The sequence below is a fragment of the Glandiceps talaboti genome, chromosome 14 (genome assembly GCF_964340395.1).
Source record: "Glandiceps talaboti chromosome 14, keGlaTala1.1, whole genome shotgun sequence".
In the NCBI taxonomy this organism is placed as follows: Eukaryota; Metazoa; Hemichordata; class Enteropneusta; family Spengelidae; genus Glandiceps; species Glandiceps talaboti.
This window is the reverse complement of record NC_135562.1, coordinates 21,483,236-21,510,760: the sequence shown is the minus strand read 5'-3', so window position 1 is coordinate 21,510,760 and position 27,525 is coordinate 21,483,236. Positions and strand designations below refer to the sequence as shown.

The window sequence follows — 27,525 nt, the reverse complement described above, 5'->3', positions numbered from 1 at the left end:
AAGTGTGTCCTATGTATTTCACTTACTAGTCTGTAAGTATGTCCTATGTATTTCACTTACTAGTCTGTAAGTGTGTCCTATGTATTTCACTTACTAGTCTGTAAGTGTGTCCTATGTATTTCACTTACTAGTCTGTAAGTGTGTCCTATGTATTTCACTTACTAGTCTGTAAGTGTGTCCTGTGTATTTCACTTACTAGTCTGTAAGTGTGTCCTGTGTATTTCACTTACTAGTCTGTAAGTATGTCCTGTGTATTTCACTTACTAGTCTGTAAGTATGTCCTGTGTATTTCACTTACTAGTCTGTAAGTATGTCCTATGTATTTCACTTACTAGTCTGTAAGTATGTCCTATGTATTTCACTTACTAGTCTGTAAGTATGTCCTGTGTATTTCACTTACTAGTCTGTAAGTGTGTCCTATGTATTTCACTTACTAGTCTGTAAGTATGTCCTGTGTATTTCACTTACTAGTCTGTAAGTATGTCCTATGTATTTCACTTACTAGTCTGTAAGTATGTCCTATGTATTTCACTTACTAGTCTGTAAGTGTGTCCTATGTATTTCACTTACTAGTCTGTAAGTGTGTCCTATGTATTTCACTTACTAGTCTGTAAGTATGTCCTGTGTATTTCACTTACTAGTCTGTAAGTGTGTCCTGTGTATTTCACTTACTAGTCTGTAAGTGTGTCCTATGTATTTCACTTATTAGTCTGTAAGTGTGTCCTATGTATTTCACTTACTAGTCTGTAAGTATGTCCTGTGTATTTCACTTACTAGTCTGTAAGTATGTCCTATGTATTTCACTTACTAGTCTGTAAGTGTGTCCTATGTATTTCACTTATTAGTCTGTAAGTGTGTCCTATGTATTTCACTTATTAGTCTGTAAGTGTGTCCTATGTATTTCACTTACTAGTCTGTAAGTATGTCCTGTGTATTTCACTTACTAGTCTGTAAGTATGTCCTATGTATTTCACTTACTAGTCTGTAAGTGTGTCCTATGTATTTCACTTATTAGTCTGTAAGTGTGTCCTGTGTATTTCACTTACTAGTCTGTAAGTGTGTCCTATGTATTTCACTTACTAGTCTGTAAGTATGTCCTGTGTATTTCACTTACTAGTCTGTAAGTATGTCCTGTGTATTTCACTTACTAGTCTGTAAGTATGTCCTATGTATTTCACTTACTAGTCTGTAAGTGTGTCCTATGTATTTCACTTACTAGTCTGTAAGTGTGTCCTATGTATTTCACTTACTAGTCTGTAAGTATGTCCTATGTATTTCACTTACTAGTCTGTAAGTGTGTCCTATGTATTTCACTTACTAGTCTGTAAGTGTGTCCTATGTATTTCACTTACTAGTCTGTAAGTGTGTCCTATGTATTTCACTTACTAGTCTGTAAGTGTGTCCTATGTATTTCACTTACTAGTCTGTAAGTGTGTCCTATGTATTTCACTTACTAGTCTGTAAGTGTGTCCTATGTATTTCACTTACTAGTCTGTAAGTGTGTCCTATGATAGTGTATTTCACTTACTAGTCTGTAAGTGTGTCCTATGTATTTCACTTACTAGTCTGTAAGTGTGTCCTATGTATTTCACTTACTAGTCTGTAAGTGTGTCCTGTGTATTTCACTTACTAGTCTGTAAGTATGTCCTGTGTATTTCACTTACTAGTCTGTAAGTGTGTCCTATGTATTTCACTTATTAGTCTGTAAGTATGTCCTATGTATTTCACTTACTAGTCTGTAAGTATGTCCTATGTATTTCACTTACTAGTCTGTAAGTGTGTCCTGTGTATTTCACTTACTAGTCTGTAAGTGTGTCCTATGTATTTCACTTATTAGTCTGTAAGTATGTCCTATGTATTTCACTTACTAGTCTGTAAGTATGTCCTATGTATTTCACTTACTAGTCTGTAAGTGTGTCCTGTGTATTTCACTTACTAGTCTGTAAGTATGTCCTATGTATTTCACTTACTAGTCTGTAAGTGTGTCCGACGTATTTCACTTACTAGTCTGTAAGTATGTCCTATGTATTTCACTTACTAGTCTGTAAGTATGTCCTATGTATTTCACTTACTAGTCTGTAAGTGTGTCCTATGTATTTCACTTACTAGTCTGTAAGTATGTCCTATGTATTTCACTTACTAGTCTGTAAGTATGTCCTATGTATTTCACTTACTAGTCTGTAAGTGTGTCCTATGTATTTCACTTACTAGTCTGTAAGTATGTCCTATGTATTTCACTTACTAGTCTGTAAGTATGTCCTATGTATTTCACTTACTGGTCTGTAAGTGTGTCCTGTGTATTTCACTTACTAGTCTGTAAGTATGTCCTATGTATTTCACTTACTAGTCTGTAAGTGTGTCCTATGTATTTCACTTACTAGTCTGTAAGTATGTCCTATGTATTTCACTTACTAGTCTGTAAGTATGTCCTGTGTATTTCACTTACTAGTCTGTAAGTATGTCCTATGTATTTCACTTACTTGTCTGTAAGTGTGTCCTGTGTATTTCACTTACTAGTCTGTAAGTGTGTCCTATGTATTTCACTTATTAGTCTGTAAGTGTGTCCTATGTATTTCACTTACTAGTCTGTAAGTATGTCCTATGTATTTCACTTACTAGTCTGTAAGTATGTCCTATGTATTTCACTTACTAGTCTGTAAGTATGTCCTATGTATTTCACTTACTAGTCTGTAAGTGTGTCCTATGTATTTCACTTACTAGTCTGTAAGTGTGTCCTATGTATTTCACTTACTAGTCTGTAAGTGTGTCCTATGTATTTCACTTACTAGTCTGTAAGTAGGTCCTATGTATTTCACTTACTAGTCTGTAAGTATGTCCTATGTATTTCACTTACTAGTCTGTAAGTGTGTCCTATGTATTTCACTTACTAGTCTGTAAGTGTGTCCTATGTATTTCACTTACTAGTCTGTAAGTGTGTCCTATGTATTTCACTTACTAGTCTGTAAGTGTGTCCTATGTATTTCACTTACTAGTCTGTAAGTATGTCCTATGTATTTCACTTACTAGTCTGTAAGTGTGTCCTATGTATTTCACTTACTAGTCTGTAAGTATGTCCTATGTATTTCACTTACTAGTCTGTAAGTATGTCCTATGTATTTCACTTACTAGTCTGTAAGTATGTCCTGTGTATTTCACTTACTAGTCTGTAAGTATGTCCTATGTATTTCACTTACTAGTCTGTAAGTATGTCCTATGTATTTCACTTACTAGTCTGTAAGTATGTCCTGTGTATTTCACTTATTAGTCTGTAAGTATGTCCTATGTATTTCACTTACTGGTCTGTAAGTGTGTCCTGTGTATTTCACTTACTAGTCTGTAAGTGTGTCCTATGTATTTCACTTACTAGTCTGTAAGTGTGTCCTATGTATTTCACTTACTAGTCTGTAAGTGTGTCCTATGTATTTCACTTACTAGTCTGTAAGTATGTCCTGTGTATTTCACTTACTAGTCTGTAAGTATGTCCTGTGTATTTCACTTACTAGTCTGTAAGTATGTCCTATGTATTTCACTTACTAGTCTGTAAGTGTGTCCTATGTATTTCACTTACTAGTCTGTAAGTATGTCCTATGTATTTCACTTACTAGTCTGTAAGTATGTCCTATGTATTTCACTTATTAGTCTGTAAGTATGTCCTATGTATTTCACTTACTAGTCTGTAAGTATGTCCTATGTATTTCACTTATTAGTCTGTAAGTATGTCCTATGTATTTCACTTACTAGTCTGTAAGTATGTCCTATGTATTTCACTTACTAGTCTGTAAGTATGTCCTGTGTATTTCACTTACTAGTCTGTAAGTGTGTCCTATGTATTTCACTTACTAGTCTGTAAGTATGTCCTATGTATTTCACTTACTAGTCTGTAAGTATGTCCTATGTATTTCACTTACTAGTCTGTAAGTATGTCCTGTGTATTTCACTTATTAGTCTGTAAGTATGTCCTATGTATTTCACTTACTGGTCTGTAAGTGTGTCCTGTGTATTTCACTTACTAGTCTGTAAGTGTGTCCTATGTATTTCACTTACTAGTCTGTAAGTATGTCCTATGTATTTCACTTACTAGTCTGTAAGTGTGTCCTATGTATTTCACTTACTAGTCTGTAAGTATGTCCTATGTATTTCACTTACTAGTCTGTAAGTGTGTCCTATGTATTTCACTTACTAGTCTGTAAGTGTGTCCTATGTATTTCACTTACTAGTCTGTAAGTGTGTCCTATGTATTTCACTTACTAGTCTGTAAGTAGGTCCTATGTATTTCACTTACTAGTCTGTAAGTATGTCCTATGTATTTCACTTACTAGTCTGTAAGTGTGTCCTATGTATTTCACTTACTAGTCTGTAAGTATGTCCTATGTATTTCACTTACTAGTCTGTAAGTATGTCCTATGTATTTCACTTACTAGTCTGTAAGTATGTCCTATGTATTTCACTTACTAGTCTGTAAGTGTGTCCTATGTATTTCACTTACTAGTCTGTAAGTGTGTCCTATGTATTTCACTTATTAGTCTGTAAGTGTGTCCTATGTATTTCACTTACTAGTCTGTAAGTGTGTCCTGTGTATTTCACTTACTAGTCTGTAAGTATGTCCTATGTATTTCACTTACTAGTCTGTAAGTATGTCCTATGTATTTCACTTACTAGTCTGTAAGTATGTCCTATGTATTTCACTTACTAGTCTGTAAGTATGTCCTATGTATTTCACTTATTAGTCTGTAAGTGTGTCCTATGTATTTCACTTATTAGTCTGTAAGTGTGTCCTATGTATTTCACTTACTAGTCTGTAAGTATGTCCTATGTATTTCACTTACTAGTCTGTAAGTGTGTCCTATGTATTTCACTTACTAGTCTGTAAGTGTGTCCTGTGTATTTCACTTACTAGTCTGTAAGTATGTCCTATTTATTTCACTTACTAGTCTGTAAGTGTGTCCTATGTATTTCACTTACTAGTCTGTAAGTATGTCCTATGTATTTCACTTACTAGTCTGTAAGTATGTCCTGTGTATTTCACTTATTAGTCTGTAAGTATGTCCTATGTATTTCACTTACTGGTCTGTAAGTGTGTCCTGTGTATTTCACTTACTAGTCTGTAAGTGTGTCCTATGTATTTCACTTACTAGTCTGTAAGTGTGTCCTATGTATTTCACTTACTAGTCTGTAAGTGTGTCCTATGTATTTCACTTACTAGTCTGTAAGTGTGTCCTATGTATTTCACTTACTAGTCTGTAAGTATGTCCTGTGTATTTCACTTACTAGTCTGTAAGTATGTCCTATGTATTTCACTTACTAGTGTGTAAGTATGTCCTATGTATTTCACTTACTAGTCTGTAAGTATGTCCTGTGTATTTCACTTACTAGTCTGTAAGTATGTCCTATGTATTTCACTTACTAGTCTGTAAGTGTGTCCTATGTATTTCACTTACTAGTCTGTAAGTATGTCCTATGTATTTCACTTATTAGTCTGTAAGTGTGTCCTATGTATTTCACTTACTAGTCTGTAAGTATGTCCTGTGTATTTCACTTACTAGTCTGTAAGTGTGTCCTATGTATTTCACTTACTAGTCTGTAAGTGTGTCCTATGTATTTCACTTACTAGTCTGTAAGTGTGTCCTATGTATTTCACTTACTAGTCTGTAAGTGTGTCCTATGTATTTCACTTACTAGTGTGTAAGTATGTCCTATGTATTTCACTTACTAGTCTGTAAGTATGTCCTATGTATTTCACTTACTAGTCTGTAAGTGTGTCCTATGTATTTCACTTACTAGTCTGTAAGTATGTCCTATGTATTTCACTTACTAGTCTGTAAGTATGTCCTATGTATTTCACTTACTAGTCTGTAAGTATGTCCTGTGTATTTCACTTACTAGTCTGTAAGTATGTCCTGTGTATTTCACTTATTAGTCTGTAAGTGTGTCCTATGTATTTCACTTACTAGTCTGTAAGTGTGTCCTATGTATTTCACTTACTAGTCTGTAAGTATGTCCTATGTATTTCACTTACTAGTCTGTAAGTATGTCCTGTGTATTTCACTTACTAGTCTGTAAGTATGTCCTGTGTATTTCACTTACTAGTCTGTAAGTGTGTCCTGTGTATTTCACTGACTAGTCTGTAAGTATGTCCTGTGTATTTCACTTACTGGTCTGTAAGTGTGTCCTGTGTATTTCACTTACTAGTCTGTAAGTGTGTCCTGTGTATTTCACTTATTAGTCTGTAAGTATGTCCTATGTATTTCACTTATTAGTCTGTAAGTATGTCCTATGTATTTCACTTACTAGTTTGTAAGTGTGTCCTGTGTATTTCACTTACTAGTCTGTAAGTGTGTCCTGTGTATTTCACTTATTAGTCTGTAAGTGTGTCCTATGTATTTCACTTACTTGTCTGTAAGTATGTCCTGTGTATTTCACTTACTAGTCTGTAAGTGTGTCCTATGTATTTCACTTACTAGTTTGTAAGTATGTCCTGTGTATTTCACTTACTAGTCTGTAAGTGTGTCCTGTGTATTTCACTTACTAGTCTGTAAGTATGTCCTATGTATTTCACTTACTAGTCTGTAAATATGTCCTATGTATTTCACTTACTAGTCTGTAAGTATGTCCTGTGTATTTCACTTACTAGTCTGTAAGTATGTCCTATGTATTTCACTTACTAGTCTGTAAGTGTGTCCTATGTATTTCACTTACTAGTCTGTAAGTATGTCCTATGTATTTCACTTACTAGTCTGTAAGTGTGTCCTATGTATTTCACTTACTAGTCTGTAAGTATGTCCTGTGTATTTCACTTATTAGTCTGTAAGTGTGTCCTATGTATTTCACTTACTAGTCTGTAAGTGTGTCCTGTGTATTTCACTTACTAGTCTGTAAGTATGTCCTATGTATTTCACTTACTAGTCTGTAAGTGTGTCCTATGTATTTCACTTACTAGTCTGTAAGTATGTCCTGTGTATTTCACTTATTAGTCTGTAAGTATGTCCTGTGTATTTCACTTACTAGTCTGTAAGTGTGTCCTATGTATTTCACTTACTAGTCTGTAAGTGTGTCCTGTGTATTTCACTTACTAGTCTGTAAGTGTGTCCTATGTATTTCACTTACTAGTCTGTAAGTGTGTCCGACGTATTTCACTTACTAGTAAGTATGTCTAGGTTTATATAACTTTTCTTTTCTACATATCTTGTGTTGTTCTTCATATTTTTCAATATGCCATTTACACAGTAAGTTCATTCAGGTGGTGACTCAAAAGTTTGTATTATAGTTACAAAAATAGTGCATGCTTGGATAAAAATTTGTGATCACTGAAAAGTGGTTTCATGGTTTTTCTGCTTCTTGGCTTTCTGTTTTTGATTATCTCACTTTGGAATGTGGCATATGTTTTTGGTAATTAAAGTTTGACATCTGTGTTTTTCAATAAGAGCAACAAGAATGTTGTGCAAGAGAAACAGAAAAAATGCAAGTGAATTTCTTAAATCTGTTGAGTTGTTGATACTGTATGTAGTCCAAGTAGCACAAATTTCTGTGCTAGAATAAGGACTTTCCGTACACATAAGTTGAGATGATAGTAGTAAAAGCAATGTGTCATACAGGAACTAGACTAAAGCAAACATGTCAGGTCCCTCAGTATTATTTTCACTCATGAACATGTTACTTCAGTCACTAACATATTAGGCCATTCTCACATCCTGTGACCATACCAAGAGGCAAGAGATTTATTTATGTTTGGTGATATGATATATTTAGTCAGTGAACATGAAGCAACTGTGTCCACTATTTAATATTATCTTAATTAAGTTTGCCCCTCACGTTTTTTACAATAACGTTTATAATTTATGAAACTGGGCATTTCAAATTACATCAACAGCACACAAATGCAATACTATAGTACAATTTGATGGTAGAGCTATTTGAAAATTTGATTCAAATAGTTACGTACGGTTATCTTCAAACACACTATGTTACATAGATTAACTAACGAATTGCTGACAAGATTTCCGAAAAGATTGTTTCATAGACAAACGTTATAAATCGTACGTTGCACAAAACACCTATTATCGTATAGTTAAGACTGTCATTTCTGTATGTCTGTACAGTTTGTTTCTATTCTCGTGGTCGTTGAGGCTTTGAGCAACACTGATAACATGGAGATGATGTACGGTGCGGGTACGGTACCGTTAAGTTAACACCTGGGGCCGTTCATCATCCGCAGCTTTGTTAAACACGTGGGAATACCTTACTTAAGACGTTGTCATCTGAAAAATTTAGAAGGGTCAATTTATACTTACATTGCTCGGAAATGTATTGGAAGTGTATTACTGTGACATATGACATGCGACATGCGCGCACACCAAGAAACGTGACCAAAAGGTCAGTCTTACCTTGGGTCTGGCATAGGGCTTCTTTGTCGAATACGTCCTCCTTGGTCGAATTTTGCCACCACCTTGATTAGACATGATGCTTTAGTGATGGAAAATCCGCGAGATGCTGAAAAGAACCACAGAGTCGGCTAAAAATGTCTCAAATTTCCGGGAAAAGACACATGAATTTCGACGAGCAGCGTTAATTTCAAAGGGGACTGATAAAGATGGCGGCATTTCCGTCTGGTTTTTGATTGGCCATTATCTGTCAGGTGGCTTGCATGTGATTAGTTTTCTGAAAACGATAGAAATATTGTTGTCTGTCAATAGGGAAGTGTTTACCTTTTCCTGCTACTAAAATCGTAATTGTATAGATATAAGTGTGAATGTTTTCATACTTGAGTTTCTAAAGGCAAGTTATAGTTTTGGCAAGACCATTTGTCAACAACAATATGACATTTGCGGTTTTTTTCGGTGCAGTTTACGACACGCATGCGCAAATAGCTCGGCGCCATTTTGAAATTTCGACTTGCGGATACTGATACGCACATGTGAGTCTCCCAGTGTGTAATTTATTAATTCATTTCGCCAACTTTTCACTCAGTGTTAAGTCAATTTAATTTTTAACATCACTAATACACTATTTAAACCCATCTCAGTATTTCAAAATAACAAAAAAAGACTTGTTGATAATTTCCTTCATCAATCAGAACAAACTTGAAGTTTGACATGACAGTGCACTGTTCAGTGTTTGACAAAATGTCGTAATGGCCAATGCCAGCAATCAGTGGGCATGTAGAGGTACTAAGTCAGATTTCTGAAATCCGTTTGCTAATGTTGCTAACAAATGTATTACTAGTGTGCACATGACGCGAAAAATAATTCAGATTGTAATGGGATGCGTCTTCCACATCATATCACGAATAGTGTATTTTTTTTGTTTCAAAGAGTTAATTTTAACCGTTATGTTTACCTCTTACTTCAGAATTTCAGTCGAAGTGAAGTCGACACATTGAAAGAGCAAAGATGGAACTAAATCAGGCCAATCTGCAAACTTTAGCAACCTACCTGCAGAAGACTCTATCTGCAGATTTAAATGAAAGAAAAACGGGTACGTACGACTTTCAAAGATTTATTTGAAGGGTACTCAATGTAGGTGGGTAACGTACTACTAACATTATAACAGACGGTACCATATAAGGTGACGGATCAACTCATCCCAATTTCAACTTGTCCCTTCTCAACTCGCCCCATTTTCAACTCGCCCCAGCTCTTTACAGTACAATTTACCTGTGCATAGCTGAAATCAAAGCTAGTAGCACTCAGTTTGGTCGTATCTCAAATTCCACTTATAGGAGACCTAATGAAGGACGATTTGCACCGTAAACAGGGTATACAGTACAAATACGTACGTTAACCAGCTGCATTAACTAGGGAGATCGAGAGGAGACACGTCTCTAAAACCCGTATGTAGAAGTTTGTCAGTCACTAATTATTATTTGGGTTGTAAACATAAGTCCTAATGTGAAAAGTGATATTCCATGGCTGAGGAAAGTTAATAGACACCGTTGCCCATTTGTGCTGGTATAAATGCTAGATCTAGCCAAAAACCACTTGTATGTGCAACCACCACTTTCTGCTATGAAATGCTCTGCCAAACAACCAGTTCTCAGCCCTAGGTTTTAATCCTAATCCAAAGTGAACCGTTAACATATGGGCTGGGAGTATGTAATACACTTTTATCAAGTTCCAAGACATATTACCTTTTTCCACAGGTCCTTACGTTTTTGCAATGACTGTCCAGAAAAAAAGAAACAATTAAATGCTGTTTCCGTGCATATTTATGTTGACTCATGAGACATAACAACAGTAATATTCCCCAGCCTAACCAATAGAATAGTCAATGTGATCAACAGAGAGTAACAAATAGAAATTATAGTGACATTATCAAAAGACAAAGTCCTTGTTTGTTCATACAATAATACACTTTTCACACATCTTTTAGCTGCTTGCATTTCAAAAACAGACTTGGTTTGTTCTGCTTCACATTGTTTTTTCAAGTAGGAAAGCATGGTAAAGTTGTAGGAAAGCATGGTAAAGTTGTAGGAAAGCATGGTAAAGTTGTAGGAAAGCATGGTAAAATTGTAGGAAAGCATGGTAAAGTTGCAGGAAAGCATGGTAAAGTTGTAGGAAAGCATGGTAAAGTTGTAGGAAAGCATGGTAAAGTTGTAGGAAAGCATGGTAAAATTGTAGGAAAGCATGGTAAAGTTGCAGGAAAGCATGGTAAAGTTGTAGGAAAGCATGGTAAAGTTGTAGGAAAGCATGGTAAAGTTGTAGGAAAGCATGGTAAAATTGTAGGAAAGCATGGTAAAGTTGCAGGAAAGCATGGTAAAGTTGTAGGAAAGCATGGTAAAGTTGTAGGAAAGCATGGTAAAGTTGCAGGAAAGCATGGAAAAGTTGTAGGAAAGCATGGTAAAGTTGTAGGAAAGCATGGTAAAATTGCAGGAAAGCATGGTAAAGTTGTAAGAAAGCATGGTAAAGTTGTAGAAAAGCATGGTAAGATTGCAGGAAAGCATGGTAAAGTTGTAGGAAAGCATGGTAAAGTTGTTTTGTGGATAATTATCGAAAGTTACATATCCAATACAAGTAACGATGACATTTTGATTACAGGCTAGCTCTACACAGTTGATAATTAATATTTTGAGTCATTGGTCTGGGGACCACCAGTTTCAAAATTTATTTGCACACACCACCCCTGGCTATTGTAAATGAAGACAACCTTTATTTGCACACACTATCCCTGGGCTATTGTAGTAAATAAGACAACCCCACACACCATCCCTGGGCTATTGTAGTAAGTGAAAACAACCCCACACACCATCCCTGGGCTATATTGTAGTAAATAAGACAACCCCACACACCATCCCTGGGCTATTGTAGTAAATGAAGACAACCCCACACACCATCCCTGGGCTATTGTAGTAAATAAGACAACCCCACACACCATCCCTGGGCTATTGTAGTAAATGAAGACAACCCCACACACCATCCCTGGGCTATTGTAGTAAATGAGACAACCCCACACACCATCCCTGGGCTATTGTAGTAAGTGAAGACAACCCCACACACCATCCCTGGGCTATTGTAGTAAGTGAAGACAACCCTACACACCATCCCGGTGACGGATCAACTCGTCCCAATTTCAACTCGTCCCATTTCAACTCGTCCCACTCAACTCGTCCAATTTTCAACTCACCCCAATTTCAACTCGCCCCATTTTCAACTCGCCCCAACTCTTTACAATATAATTTACCTGTGCATATATGAAATCAAAGCTAGTAGTACTCAGTTTGGAGGGTCTGTGGTATCTCGTATTCCACTAATGAAGTACCACTTGCGCTAAACGCATACTACAATACTTGGTTGCGTTAATTAGGGAGAGGATCTAGGAGACACGTCTCCAAAACCTGTACGCGCGGAAGTCGTAAGCGTGTCAGTCACTAATATTCTCCCTGGTTATTATCATATTTATTTCTTATTTGGGTTGTAAACATTAAGTCCTAATGTGAAAAGTGATATTCCATGACTGAGGAAAGTTGTTGTGCTAGTATAAGTTCTAGATCTACCATACACTTTCTGCTACGAAATGTTACATTTGCTACGCTTCAACTGGCTACGTACTTCGAGTCCATGTATCGTTTAGATTTATAAACGTTTCCTAGTGTTGTTGGGGCGAGTTGAAAATGGGACGAGTTAAAAATGGGGCGAGTTGAAAATGGGGCGAGTTGAAATTGGGGCGAGTTGAAATGGGACGAGTTGAAAATGGGACGAAGTGAATTGCAATCCACCATCCCTGGGCTATTGTAGTAAATAAAGACATGCTATACGCTTTCTTCACCCAGCTGAGAAGTACTTGGAATCTGTAGAGGGACACCCAGGCTATCCCATACTACTGTTACATCTTATTGACAATGCTGAGGCTGTACTAAACATCAGAGTATCAGCTGCTATTATGTTCAAGAACTATATCAAAAGAAATTGGAGAATTGTAAGTAAATTCAGAAATTTTTGTTTTCAATTTTTGTAAAAGCTCTCTGAATTGTATGTATTAATATACAAAACACAGAATGCGAAAATAACATACCAGACCAAGGGCATGAGGCAACAATTAATAATAATAATAAGAAGAAGAATGTTGGGTTCTTATAATATAGCGCTTTCCCACGTCGTGCTCAAAGCACTTTACAATTATTACCCCTGGCTCGGATCAGAACGGCACAATGGCCCTTTAGTCTTCCTCAACTCCCCGGGGAGCATACAATCCATTGCAGCCATTTAAGCGCATAGGATTAAAGCCTACACATTGCAACCTACATCCTACCAGGTCCCCAGTTGTACAGCTGGATTGACTGAGGCACAGTTTGGGTTCAAATCTTGCCCAAGGACTTTAGCCACTCAGAAACAAACAGCAGGCAGTGTGACATGGCTCGAACCTGCAACCTGTAGATTCCAAGCCGGTTACGCTAACCATTCACCCATCATGACTCCACAATTCTGGTGTCTATAACAATATTGAATAACATGAATAAAGACAACAACAACAAGTTCGGTCAAGTTCTTGTTTGTAATTATTTCAGTATCTTGAATCGCTAATTAATATATAATTATAATACACAGAGAAATACATATATTTAACTCAATCGAATCGCATTGGAATATAAATAGAATGTGTGGGACGCTGCGCTAGGAGTGTACCGATTGAATAGCGCCCCCCAACAGTCGTAGAATTTACTTCTCTGTCTTGTCGCGCGATCGCGAGCTCAAATGATACGAATCTTGGCAAACATCCATGAAAGTACTGGAATTTGAAAATTCAACCTCCACAAGCTCAGCATTTGCTCAATTTACTCAATTTGCTCATTTGCTAAAAAAGAAGGGGTAGGACACTTTGGTGTTCTTTTTCATCGAAAGATTGAAACCACATCTCCCTCATTCACGGACTCTTTCTGTTTTGGGCAAACTTACAAGTATTTGTTTAATCAGTCAAATGATGTTGTTACGTTTTCTCCTTCATTCAAAGGGTATATTTTGAAGCGACACAGATATGACGACTACTGTTTAATGATTATTTTTACGTAATTTTATGAAAATAATATAGACCGGAATCAAATGTGTGTTCAAGCCTACCGCAACTCTTCGGCACCAAATATTGATTAAAGTAAAATATTATCAATTGCGTTTTTGTTTATTTCCCACGCAAAAGACGCGACGTTTTGGCAATTCATTTCAAATAATATGCTGTTTTGGCAATCTGTTTTAATGTCCCGCAAACTCCACAATGTACTGCAACATGCGAAATGTATATCTCACCACAAGAGGGCAACAGGTGGTATCAATCTTCGAGAGAAAATTCATGGGTCACATGGTCGATTCCAAGTGTCCTGATTGGTTTATTCGATGCCGCGTCCTACCCCTCTGTATTACTAGTTTGAGTAAGGAATGTGTTTGAGCTTGAGTATGGCAAGCAGCGTGTCAGCTTTGACCTGCTTACCTCAGTCAGTGCCTGTAATACTTAGAGAAAGGTGTGACTACAATTGTTGAAAATGTGGTAATTTCTGGAGTAAGCTAAATGTTTAATAGTGACTATTTATTGTGTGGTGATTTCTGGAGTAAGCTTTGTTTAATAGTGAGTATTCATTGTGTGTGCAGTTGGAAGACTTCCCTAATAAAATAAGTCTAGAAGACAGAGATGCCATTAAGAAAGAGATTGTTGGATTGATGTTAAAGATGCCAGAACAGATACAAAGACAAGTAAGTCAAAGCATTATTGTCATCATTATCTTTCAAAGAAGAATATGGCTGTCTAACTTCACATACTGATTGGGAATCGACCTTGAAACAAGCCAGTAGGCAAGGATTTTTTGGCTGGGGGGGGGGGGGGGGTTGTTTGAAAATCTTGTAAGGCAGAAGTTGTTTGGTTCAGGTTACCCAACCCCACCTAGTTTTTCACACCAACCCTAACCTTTTTTTATGTACTCGAGACATTTTTTTCAAAATCTGGAAATACTGGATGCGGAAACTGACATCAACTTAAAAAGACAATATACATTTTGTAAAACTGTTCTTCCAATCTGTAATGGCTGTACATCTGATGAGAAAAAACTAATAACACAGAGACCATATGAAAAACAATGGAAAACATAACTACCTACGAGACACTCACATATGAAAAAAAAAGTTAAAATAAGTCTATGCGTCCTTGACTACTGCTAATTTGGTAGTCTAGATACAATGTTTAGTAGTCTGTGTCCTTGACTACTGCTAATTTGGTAGTCTAGATACAATGTTTAGTAGTCTGTGTCCTGGACTACTGCTAATTTGGTAGTCTAGATACAATGTTTAGTAGTCTGTGTGTCCTTGACTACTGCTAATTTGGTAGTCTAGATATAATGTTTAGTAGTCTATGTGTCCTGGACTACTGCTAATTTGGTAGTCTAGATATAATGTTTAGTAGTCTATGTGTCCTTGACTACTGTTACTTTGGTAGTCTAGATACAATGTTTAGTAGTCTATGTGTCCTTGACTACTGCTAATTTGGTAGTCTAGATACAATGTTTAGTAGTCTATGTATCCTTGACTACTGCTAATTTGGTAGTCTAGATATAATGTTTAGTAGTCTATGTGTCCTGGACTACTGTTACTTTGGTAGTCTAGATACAATGTTTAGTAGTCTATGTGTCCTGGACTACTGTTACTTTGGTAGTCTAGATACAATGTTTAGTAGTCTATGTGTCCTGGACTACTGCTAATTTGGTAGTCTAGATACAATGTTTAGTAGTCTATGTGTCGTTGACTATTGCTCATTTTGAGCCCTACCCCTGTCTTTAAGCTACAATAGTCTGGCCTTCATTTCTAGCCCCAAACTTAGTCTTGGATCCTTTAAATTATTAGTAAATTAATACCGTTTGTTTTGTGTCTTATTCCAGCTAAGTGATGCAATCAGTATAATAGGACGTGAAGATTTCCCTTCTAAATGGTCAAGTTTAATGCCGGATATGGTGTCCCGATTTAAAAGTGGTGACTTCCATGTAATCAATGGTGTACTGCAGACAGCACATTCTTTATTCAAAAGGTATTCTTTCAATTACTTGAAACTTAACATGTAAAATTACTGACCCAACAATGTTATTTATGTGAGAATGAATGTTCATGGACTCTGGGTTTATACTTAGTAATCAACATATTTACTCACAGAGTCAAAACATATTTCTTTGAAGCAAATCCCAAATTTTTGCTGCATCAACAGGGGTTTACTACATTGTAGCCCATTATACTACATTGTAGCCCATTAAAGTACATTGTAGCCCATTAAAGTACATTGTAGCCCATTAAAGTACATTGTAGCCCACTGTAGAACATTGTAGCCCATTATACTACATTGTAGCCCATTAAAGTACATTGTAGCCCATTGTAGTACATTGTAGCCCATTATACTACATTGTAGCCCATTGTAGTACATTGTAACCCACTGTAGTACACCCTGATGATGATGCTGATATGTCAGCGAAAATTTCAGAATCGCATTCCAGAATTTTTTTTGACTCTGTGAGTAGAAATTTTCATCACAAAATTTGATAAATCAAACCATAAACTATAGTAACTAGTCTAAGACTACCGGGTAAGTATATTTCAATGTTTTCTGTATTTTTATGGCTCGCTTAGTTTGATTGTATCACTTGAAGAAAAAAATTCATTATCATTAAAAATACAATTCATAACTGTGCCTCTGTAGATTTGACAGTTTATATAATTTGATGTAATAAGTTTTATCGGTAATTTTACTTCTTGTTTATATAAATAGGTATCGACATGAATTCAAATCCCAAGAATTGTGGACAGAAATTAAACTTGTATTGGATAACTTTGCAGCTCCACTAACAGAATTGTTTGCTGTGAGTATATGAAACCAGTTATAGTACTCTATGCATTCAATAATATATTTACATAATATGAAATCTAGTGTGAGTGTGTTACCAGTGTTGTCAGACTCAGTGTGAGTGTGTTACCAGTGTTGTCAGACTCAGTGTGAGTGTGTTACCAGTGTTGTCAGACTCAGTGTGAGTGTGTTACCAGTATTGTCAGACTCAGTGTGAGTGTGTTACCAGTGTTGTCAGACTCAGTGTGAGTGTGTTACCAGTATTGTCAGACTCAGTGTGAGTGTGTTACCAGTGTTGTCAGACTCAGTGTGAGTGTTACCTGTGTTGTCAGACTCGGTGTGAGTGTGTTACCAGTATTGTCAGACTCAGTGTGAGTGTTACCTGTGTTGTCAGACTCAGTGTGAATGTGTTACCAGTGTTGTCAGACTCAGTGTGAGTGTGTTACCAGTGTTGTCAGACTCAGTGTGAGTGTGTTACCAGTGTTGTCAGACTCAGTGTGAGTGTGTTACCAGTATTGTCAGACTCAGTGTGAGTGTGTTACCAGTGTTGTCAGACTCAGTGTGAATGTGTTACCAGTGTCGTCAGACTCAGTGTGAGTGTGTTACCAGTATTGTCAGACTCAGTGTGAGTGTGTTACCAGTGTTGTCAGACTCAGTGTGAGTGTGTTACCAGTATTGTCAGACTCAGTGTGAGTGTGTACGTTACCAGTGTTGTCAGACTCAGTGTGAGTGTGTTACCTGTGTTGTCAGACTCAGTGTGAGTGTGTACGTTACCAGTGTTGTCAGACTCAGTGTGAGTGTGTTACCAGTGTCGTCAGACTCAGTGTGAGTGTGTTACCAGTATTGTCAGACTCAGTGTGAATGTGTTACCAGTGTTGTCAGACTCAGTGTGAGTGTGTTACCAGTGTTGTCAGACTCAGTGTGAGTGTGTTACCAGTGTTGTCAGACTCAGTGTGAGTGTGTACGTTACCAGTGTTGTCAGACTCAGTGTGAATGTGTTACCAGTATTGTCAGACTCAGTGTGAATGTGTTACCAGTGTTGTCAGACTCAGTGTGAATGTGTTACCAGTGTTGTCAGACTCAGTGTGAATGTGTTACCAGTGTTGTCAGACTCAGTGTGAATGTGTTACCAGTATTGTCAGACTCAGTGTGAGTGTGTACGTTACCAGTGTTGTCAGACTCAGTGTGAGTGTGTACGTTACCAGTATTGTCAGACTCAGTGTGAATGTGTTACCTGTGTTGTCAGACTCAGTGTGAGTGTGTTACCAGTGTTGTCAGACTCAGTGTGAGTGTGTTACCAGTGTTGTCAGACTCAGTGTGAATGTGTTACCAGTGTTGTCAGACTCAGTGTGAATGTGTTACCAGTGTCGTCAGACTCAGTGTGAGTGTGTTACCAGTGTTGTCAGACTCAGTGTGAGTGTGTTACCAGTGTTGTCAGACTCAGTGTGAGTGTGTTACCAGTGTTGTCAGACTCAGTGTGAATGTGTTACCTGTGTTGTCAGACTCAGTGTGAATGTGTTACCAGTGTTGTCAGACTCAGTGTGAATGTGTTACCAGTGTTGTCAGACTCAGTGTGAATGTGTTACCAGTGTTGTCAGACTCAGTGTGAATGTGTTTCAGTGTGTGTAATATCACAGCAATCAAATAAAAACCTCAACTAGCCAAATAAATAGTTTGAATTGTGTTATGTACTGTCTTAATAATGATTTCATTAATTTCATTAATGTTGTTATTAATCTTGTTATGGTATAACATCATAAGATTATTTTGTCATTTGACAGGCAACCATGGAACTAACCAAGCAGTATACTACAGATGGTCAGGCTATCAAAGTCCTCTACAGTTCTCTAACCTTGATTTGTAAAGTCTTTTACAGTCTCAACTTTCAGGTAAGACACACAATCTCAATTTCACGATCTACACTTAGTCTTTGTTAGGCCCACTAAAAAAAAATTATGTGGTTCCGGTTACGCTCAATTTTAGAATACGTGGGGTAGGTAGATTTTTTATTTTATTATATTATATATTTTTTTCTGTGTGAGTGTCTAGTTGAGGTTTTCCATTGTTCTTCCTATCAGATGTACAGTCATTACAGATTGGAAGAACATTTTTATTTTGTCATTTTAAGTTGATGTCAGTTTCTGCATCCACTTTTTCTCATGAGACTTAACAATATTTGCGATTTTATTTTTTTTTTCTCAAATACATAAAAGACATTTAGGGTTTGCAGTGACAAGCTAGATGGGGGGGGGGGGGGGTCGGGTAACCGGAACCAAACAATTACTTTTACACTCCTAGGTTTGTAAATGTGGTTTTCACACACATTCAATAGAAGTAATCAATGACATTGTCATATACTCACTACCAAATGTATATATTTTGTACGTTTTATAATTCTTACTTTCTAGTTTCTACTGATATATGTATTTGTGTCAATGTGATGTCTGTCCATACAAATAAAATTTCATGTTTTTGACAACTAAAGTAATAATAATGATATTGTTTTCTTGATTTGACAGGATTTACCTGAATATTTTGAAGACAACATGAAGACATGGATGACACACTTTCACACATTACTGGTGACAGACAACAAACTTCTACATACAGACGTAAGTTATTTATAGAGAAATAGGAAAATTGAATATAGACTTTGTCACACTACTGGAGGTGACAGACAACAAACTTCTACATACAGACGTAAGTTATTTATAGAGAAATAGGAAAACTGGACATAGGCTTTGTCACATTACTGGAGGTGACAGACAACAAACTTCTACATACAGACGTAAGTTATTTATAGAGAAATAGGAAAACTGGACATAGGCTTTGTCACATTACTGGAGGTGACAGACAACAAACTTCTACATACAGACGTAAGTTATTTATAGAGAAATAGGAAAACTGGACATAGGCTTTGTCACATTACTGGAGGTGACAGACAACAAACTTCTACATACAGACGTAAGTTATTTATAGGAAATAGGAAAATTGAATATAGACTTTGTCACATTACTGGAGGTGACAGACAACAAACTTCTACATACAGACGTAAGTTATTTATAGAGAAACAGGAAAACTAGACATAGGTTTTGTCACATTACTGGAGGTGACAGACAACAAACTTCTACATACAGACGTAAGTTATTTATAGAGAAACAGGAAAACTGAACATGCTGTTTGTCACAAACACTATGGAAGACATTTTTTCACTACATTTTGGTTTCATACTGACCATACATTTTTGTGACTAGCTAGGGAGTCAGACTAAGAAAAAAGTTAGACTGCTTTTTTGGCTGACAACTCCTAGGGAGTCTAAAGAATCAGTTTGGCAACCCCATCAGAAAAACTAAGTCAGCTAGGGAGTTTGGGTCAAGGAAACACTAATTTTAACAGTTAACATACATCTCATAGCAGTGTTATCTACGATCCACCAGTTAACATACATCTTATAGCAGTGTTATCTACGATCCACCAGTTAACATACATCTCATAGCAGTGTTATCTACGATCCACCACTTAACATACATCTCATAGCAGTGTTATCTACGATTCACCAGTTAACATACATCTCATAGCAGTGTTATCTACGATCCACCACTTAACATACATCTCATAGCAGTGTTATCTACGATTCACCAGTTAACATACATCTCATAGCAGTGTTATCTACGATCCACCAGTTAACATACATCTCATAGCAGTGTTATCTACGATCCACAAGTTAACATACATCTCATAGCAGTGTTATCTACGATCCACCAGTTAACATACATGTCATAGCAGTGTTATCTACGATCCACCAGTTAACATACATCTCATAGCAGTGTTATCTACAATCCACCAGTTAACATACATCTCATAGCAGTGTTATCTACGATCCACCACTTAACATACATCTCATAGCAGTGTTATCTACAATCCACCAGTTAACATACATCTCATAGCAGTGTTATCTACAATCCACCAGTTAACATACATCTCATAGCAGTGTTATCTACGATCCACCAGTTAACATACATCTCATAGCAGTGTTATCTATGATCCACCAGTTAACATACATCTCATAGCAGTGTTATCTACGATCCACCAGTTAACATACATCTCATAGCAGTGTTATTAACTTACTTCATCATTGTAATAAATTTATAATTGAACTCAGAGTCTGAACAATCCATTGGTCAGTGTCTTTGTCCAGATCATTCAAATATTGGCATTGGATTATATGAGGAATCACTCTGAGTAAAATGGTATTTATATTATTTGTGTAATTACACACTTCTGAGTAAAAATGGTATTATTGTGTAATTACACACTTCTGAATAAAATGGTATTATTGTGTAATTACACACTTCTGAATAAAATGGTATTAATATTATTTGTGTAATTGCAGAGTCCTGATAAGGCTGGTCCTCTAGAAAAGCTGAGATCTCAAATCTGTGACAATGCTGCCCTTTATGCACAGAAGTATGACGAAGAATTTCAACCATTCTTACCAGGCTTTGTTAAAGCAGTGTGGAATCTCCTGGTTAGCACTAGTCAAGAAGTCAAATATGATCTGGTAAGTTTGGTTAGCACTAGTCAAGAAGTCAAATATGATCTGGTAAGTTTGGTTAGCACTAGTCAAGAAGTCAATATGATCTGGTAAGTTTGGTTAGCACTAGTCAAGAAGTCAATATGATCTGGTAAGTTTGGTTAGCACTAGTCAAGATGTCAAATATGATCTGGTAAGTTTGGTTAGCATTAGTCAAGAAGTCAATATGATCTGGTAAGTTTGGTTAGCACTAGTCAAGATGTCAAATATGATCTGGTAAGTTTGGTTAGCACTAGTCAAGATGTCAAATATGATCTGGTAAGTTTGGTTAGCACTAGTCAAGATGTCAAATATGATCTGGTAAGTTTGGTTAGCACTAGTCAAGAAGTCAAATATGATCTGGTAAGTTTTGAGATCTGTTGGTTAGCACTAGTCAAGATGTCAAATATGATCTGGTAAGGCCCTATGATTAACTGGGTAGGTTTTCATAACATACGACCCTGAGATGTGTTTGTTTACGTGAACCTTATTGGGGAATCTTATCACCATGGCGATCAAATGTCCTGTAATAATAAATCACAGCTTTAATGTGGACCCATCACATGTGATTTATTATATAGTCACAGTGTTACTATGGTAGTAGTGACAGAAGGTTACAGTGTTACTATGCTAGTAGTGACAAGGTTACAGTGTTACTATGCTAGTAGTGACAAGGTTACAGTGTTACTATGCTAGTAGTGACAGGTTACAGTGTTACTATGCTAGTAGTGACAAGGTTACAGTGTTACTATGCTAGTAGTGACAGAAGGTTACAGTGTTACTATGGTAGTAGTGACAGAAGGTTAAAGTGATACTATGCGAGAAGTGACAAGGTTACAGTGTTACTATGCTAGTAGTGACAAGGTTACAGTGTTACTATGCTAGTAGTGACAGGTTACAGTGTTACTATGCTAGTAGTGACAGGTTACAGTGTTACTATGCTAGTAGTGACAAGGTTACAGTGTTACTATGCTAGTAGTGACAGAAGGTTACAGTGTTACTATGCTAGTAGTGACAAGGTTACAGTGTTACTATGCTAGTAGTGACAGGTTACAGTGTTACTATGCTAGTAGTAACAAAGTTACAGTGTTACTATGCTAGTAGTGACAGGTTACAATGTTACTATGCTAGTAGTGACAAGGTTACAGTGTTACTATGGTAGTAGTGACAGAAGGTTACAGTGTTACTATGCTAGTAGTGACAAGGTTACAGTGTTACTATGCTAGTAGTGACAGGTTACAGTGTTACTATGCTAGTAGTGACAAGGTTACAGTGTTACTATGCTAGTAGTGACAAGGTTACAGTGTTACTATGCTAGTAGTGACAGAAGGTTACAGTGTTACTATGCTAGTAGTGACAAGGTTACAGTGTTACTATGCTAGTAGTGACAGGTTACAGTGTTACTATGCTAGTAGTGACAAGGTTACAGTGTTACTATGCTAGTAGTAACAGAAGGTTACAGTGTTACTATGCTAGTAGTGACAAGGATACAGTGTTACTATGCTAGTAGTGACAAGGTTACAGTGTTACTATGCTAGTAGTGACAGGTTACAGTGTTACTATGCTAGTAGTGACAGGTTACAGTGTTACTATGCTAGTAGTGACAGGTTACAGTGTTACTATGCTAGTAGTGACAGAAGGTTACAGTGTTACTATGCTAGTAGTGACAAGGTTACAGTGTTACTATGCTAGTAGTGACAAGGTTACAGTGTTACTATGCTAGTAGTGACAGAAGGTTACAGTGTTACTATGCTAGTAGTGACAAGGTTACAGTGTTACTATGCTAGTAGTGACAAGGTTACAGTGTTACTATGCTAGTAGTGACAGGTTACAGTGTTACTATGCTAGTAGTGACAGGTTACAGTGTTACTATGCTAGTAGTGACAGGTTACAGTGTTACTATGCTAGTAGTGACAAGGTTACAGTGTTACTATGCTAGTAGTGACAGAAGGTTACAGTGTTACTATGCTAGTAGTGACAGAAGGTTACAGTGTTACTATGCTAGTAGTGACAGGTTACAATGTTACTATGCTAGTAGTGACAGAAGGTTACAGTGTTACTATGCTAGTAGTGACAGAAGGTTACAGTGTTACTATGCTAGTAGTGACAGAAGGTTACAGTGTTACTATGCTAGTAGTGACAGAAGGTTACAGTGTTACTATGCTAGTAGTGACAGGTTACAATGTTACTATGCTAGTAGTGACAAGGTTACAGTGTTACTATGCTAGTAGTGACAGAAGGTTACAGTGTTACTATGCTAGTAGTGACAGAAGGTTACAATGTTACTATGCTAGTAGTGACAGAAGGTTACAGTGTTACTATGCTAGTAGTGACAGGTTACAGTGTTACTATGCTAGTAGTGACAGGTTACAGTGTTACTATGGTAGTAGTGACAGGTTACAGTGTTACTATGCTAGTAGTGACAGAAGGTTACAGTGTTACTATGCTAGTAGTGACAGAAGGTTACAGTGTTACTATGCTAGTAGTGACAAGGTTACAGTGTTACTATGCTAGTAGTGACAGGTTACAGTGTTACTATGCTAGTAGTGACAGGTTACAGTGTTACTATGCTAGTAGTGACAGAAGGTTACAGTGTTACTATGCTAGTAGTGACAGAAGGTTACAGTGTTACTATGCTAGTAGTGACAAGGTTACAGTGTTACTATGCTAGTAGTGACAAGGTTACAGTGTTACTATGCTAGTAGTGACAGGTTACAGTGTTACTATGCTAGTAGTGACAGGTTACAGTGTTACTATGCTAGTAGTGACAGAAGGTTACAGTGTTACTATGCTAGTAGTGACAGAAGGTTACAGTGTTACTATGCTAGTAGTGACAGAAGGTTACAGTGTTACTATGCTAGTAGTGACAGAAGGTTACAGTGTTACTATGCTAGTAGTGACAGGTTACAATGTTACTATGCTAGTAGTGACAGAAGGTTACAGTGTTACTATGCTAGTAGTGACAGAAGGTTACAGTGTTACTATGCTAGTAGTGACAGAAGGTTACAGTGTTACTATGCTAGTAGTGACAGAAGGTTACAGTGTTACTATGCTAGTAGTGACAGGTTACAATGTTACTATGCTAGTAGTGACAAGGTTACAGTGTTACTATGCTAGTAGTGACAGAAGGTTACAATGTTACTATGCTAGTAGTGACAGAAGGTTACAGTGTTACTATGCTAGTAGTGACAAGGTTACAATGTTACTATGCTAGTAGTGACAGGTTACAGTGTTACTATGGTAGTAGTGACAGGTTACAGTGTTACTATGCTAGTAGTGACAGGTTACAGTGTTACTATGCTAGTAGTGACAGAAGGTTACAGTGTTACTATGCTAGTAGTGACAAGGTTACAGTGTTACTATGCTAGTAGTGACAAGGTTACAGTGTTACTATGCTAGTAGTGACAAGGTTACAGTGTTACTATGCTAGTAGTGACAGGTTACAGTGTTACTATGCTAGTAGTGACAAGGTTACAGTGTTACTATGCTAGTAGTGACAAGGTTATAGTGTTACTATGCTAGTAGTGACAGGTTACAGTGTTACTATGGTAGTAGTGACAGGTTACAGTGTTACTATGGTAGTAGTGACAGAAGGTTACAGTGTTACTATGCTAGTAGTGACAGGTTACAATGTTACTATGGTAGTAGTGACAGAAGGTTACAGTGTTACTATGCTAGTAGTGACAAGGTTACAGAGTTACTATGCTAGTAGTGACAAGGATACAGTGTTACTATGCTAGTAGTGACAAGGTTACAGTGTTACTATGCTAGTAGTGACAGGTTACAATGTTACTATGCTAGTAGTGACAAGGTTACAGTGTTACTATGCTAGTAGTGACAGGTTACAATGTTACTATGCTAGTAGTGACAGAAGGTTACAGTGTTACTATGCTAGTAGTGACAAGGTTACAATGTTACTATGCTAGTAGTGACAGGTTACAGTGTTACTATGGTAGTAGTGACAGGTTACAGTGTTACTATGCTAGTAGTGACAGGTTACAGTGTTACTATGCTAGTAGTGACAGAAGGTTACAGTGTTACTATGCTAGTAGTGACAGAAGGTTACAGTGTTACTATGCTAGTAGTGACAAGGTTACAGTGTTACTATGCTAGTAGTGACAAGGTTACAGTGTTACTATGCTAGTAGTGACAGGTTACAGTGTTACTATGCTAGTAGTGACAAGGTTACAGTGTTACTATGCTAGTAGTGACAAGGTTATAGTGTTACTATGCTAGTAGTGACAGGTTACAGTGTTACTATGGTAGTAGTGACAGGTTACAGTGTTACTATGGTAGTAGTGACAGAAGGTTACAGTGTTACTATGCTAGTAGTGACAGGTTACAATGTTACTATGGTAGTAGTGACAGAAGGTTACAGTGTTACTATGCTAGTAGTGACAAGGTTACAGAGTTACTATGCTAGTAGTGACAAGGATACAGTGTTACTATGCTAGTAGTGACAAGGTTACAGTGTTACTATGCTAGTAGTGACAAGGTCACAGTGCTACTATGCTAGTAGTGACAGAAGGTTACAGTGTTACTATGCTAGTAGTGACAGAAGGTTACAATGTTACTATGCTAGTAGTGACAGAAGGTTACAGTGTTACTATGCTAGTAGTGACAAGGTTACAATGTTACTATGCTAGTAGTGACAGGTTACAGTGTTACTATGGTAGTAGTGACAGGTTACAGTGTTACTATGCTAGTAGTGACAGAAGGTTACAGTGTTACTATGCTAGTAGTGACAGGTTACAGTGTTACTATGCTAGTAGTGACAAAGTTACAGTGTTACTATGCTAGTAGTGACAGGTTACAATGTTACTATGCTAGTAGTGACAAGGTTACAGTGTTACTATGGTAGTAGTGACAGAAGGTTACAGTGTTACTATGCTAGTAGTGACAAGGTTACAGTGTTACTATGCTAGTAGTGACAGGTTACAGTGTTACTATGCTAGTAGTGACAAGGTTACAGTGTTACTATGCTAGTAGTGACAAGGTTACAGTGTTACTATGCTAGTAGTGACAGAAGGTTACAGTGTTACTATGCTAGTAGTGACAAGGTTACAGTGTTACTATGCTAGTAGTGACAGGTTACAGTGTTACTATGCTAGTAGTGACAAGGTTACAGTGTTACTATGCTAGTAGTAACAGAAGGTTACAGTGTTACTATGCTAGTAGTGACAAGGTTACAGTGTTACTATGCTAGTAGTGACAAGGTTACAGTGTTACTATGCTAGTAGTGACAGGTTACAGTGTTACTATGCTAGTAGTGACAGGTTACAGTGTTACTATGCTAGTAGTGACAGGTTACAGTGTTACTATGCTAGTAGTGACAGAAGGTTACAGTGTTACTATGCTAGTAGTGACAAGGTTACAGTGTTACTATGCTATTAGTGACAAGGTTACAGTGTTACTATGCTAGTAGTGACAGGTTACAGTGTTACTATGCTAGTAGTGACAGGTTACAGTGTTACTATGCTAGTAGTGACAGAAGGTTACAGTGTTACTATGCTAGTAGTGACAGAAGGTTACAGTGTTACTATGCTAGTAGTGACAGAAGGTTACAGTGTTACTATGCTAGTAGTGACAGGTTACAGTGTTACTATGCTAGTAGTGACAGAAGGATACAGTGTTACTATGCTAGTAGTGACAGAAGGTTACAGTGTTACTATGGTAGTAGTGACAGGTTACAGTGTTACTATGCTAGTAGTGACAGGTTACAGTGTTACTATGCTAGTAGTGACAGAAGGTTACAGTGTTACTATGCTAGTAGTGACAAGGTTACAGTGTTACTATGCTAGTAGTGACAGGTTACAGTGTTACTATGCTAGTAGTGACAGGTTACAGTGTTACTATGCTAGTAGTGACAGGTTACAGTGTTACTATGCTAGTAGTGACAGAAGGTTACAGTGTTACTATGCTAGTAGTGACAAGGTTACAGTGTTACTATGCTAGTAGTGACAAGGTTACAGTGTTACTATGCTAGTAGTGACAGGTTACAGTGTTACTATGCTAGTACAGTGTTACTATGCTAGTACAGTGTTACTATGCTAGTACAGTGTTACTATGCTAGTAGTGACAAGGTTACAATGTTACTATGCTAGTAGTGACAGGTTACAGTGTTACTATGGTAGTAGTGACAGGTTACAGTGTTACTATGCTAGTAGTGACAGGTTACAGTGTTACTATGCTAGTAGTGACAGAAGGTTACAGTGTTACTATGCTAGTAGTAACAGAAGGTTACAGTGTTACTATGCTAGTAGTGACAAGGTTACAGTGTTACTATGCTAGTAGTGACAAGGTTACAGTGTTACTATGCTAGTAGTGACAGGTTACAGTGTTACTATGCTAGTAGTGACAAGGTTACAGTGTTACTATGCTAGTAGTGACAAGGTTATAGTGTTACTATGCTAGTAGTGACAGGTTACAGTGTTACTATGGTAGTAGTGACAGGTTACAGTGTTACTATGGTAGTAGTGACAGAAGGTTACAGTGTTACTATGCTAGTAGTGACAGGTTACAATGTTACTATGGTAGTAGTGACAGAAGGTTACAGTGTTACTATGCTATTAGTGACAAGGTTACAGTGTTACTATGCTAGTAGTGACAAGGATACAGTGTTACTATGCTAGTAGTGACAAGGTTACAGTGTTACT

At 37.1% G+C, this 27,525-nt stretch overlaps 2 protein-coding genes across 2 annotated transcripts in view; one reads left to right on the top strand and one right to left on the bottom strand.

Moving 5' to 3' along the window:
- The window catches only part of LOC144445417 (nuclear pore complex protein Nup153-like), a 49,696-nt gene extending 41,163 nt beyond the window's left edge, over positions 1-8,533 (bottom strand). Inside the window, exon 1 of the mRNA XM_078134957.1 lies at positions 8,382-8,533. Within this exon, the coding sequence (XP_077991083.1) occupies positions 8,382-8,456 (75 nt within the window). The 5' untranslated portion in view covers positions 8,457-8,533. The remainder of the gene's footprint in view (positions 1-8,381) is intronic.
- A 361-nt stretch (positions 8,534-8,894) lies between these two features.
- Positions 8,895-27,525, top strand: part of LOC144445433 (exportin-2-like) — a 58,348-nt gene continuing 39,717 nt past the window's right edge. Inside the window, exons 1-9 of the mRNA XM_078134976.1 lie at positions 8,895-8,911; positions 9,346-9,471; positions 12,263-12,408; positions 14,070-14,171; positions 15,347-15,492; positions 16,222-16,312; positions 18,078-18,185; positions 18,816-18,908; positions 20,690-20,857. Of these exons, the coding sequence (XP_077991102.1) occupies positions 9,387-9,471; positions 12,263-12,408; positions 14,070-14,171; positions 15,347-15,492; positions 16,222-16,312; positions 18,078-18,185; positions 18,816-18,908; positions 20,690-20,857 (939 nt within the window). The 5' untranslated portion in view covers positions 8,895-8,911; positions 9,346-9,386. The remainder of the gene's footprint in view (positions 8,912-9,345; positions 9,472-12,262; positions 12,409-14,069; positions 14,172-15,346; positions 15,493-16,221; positions 16,313-18,077; positions 18,186-18,815; positions 18,909-20,689; positions 20,858-27,525) is intronic.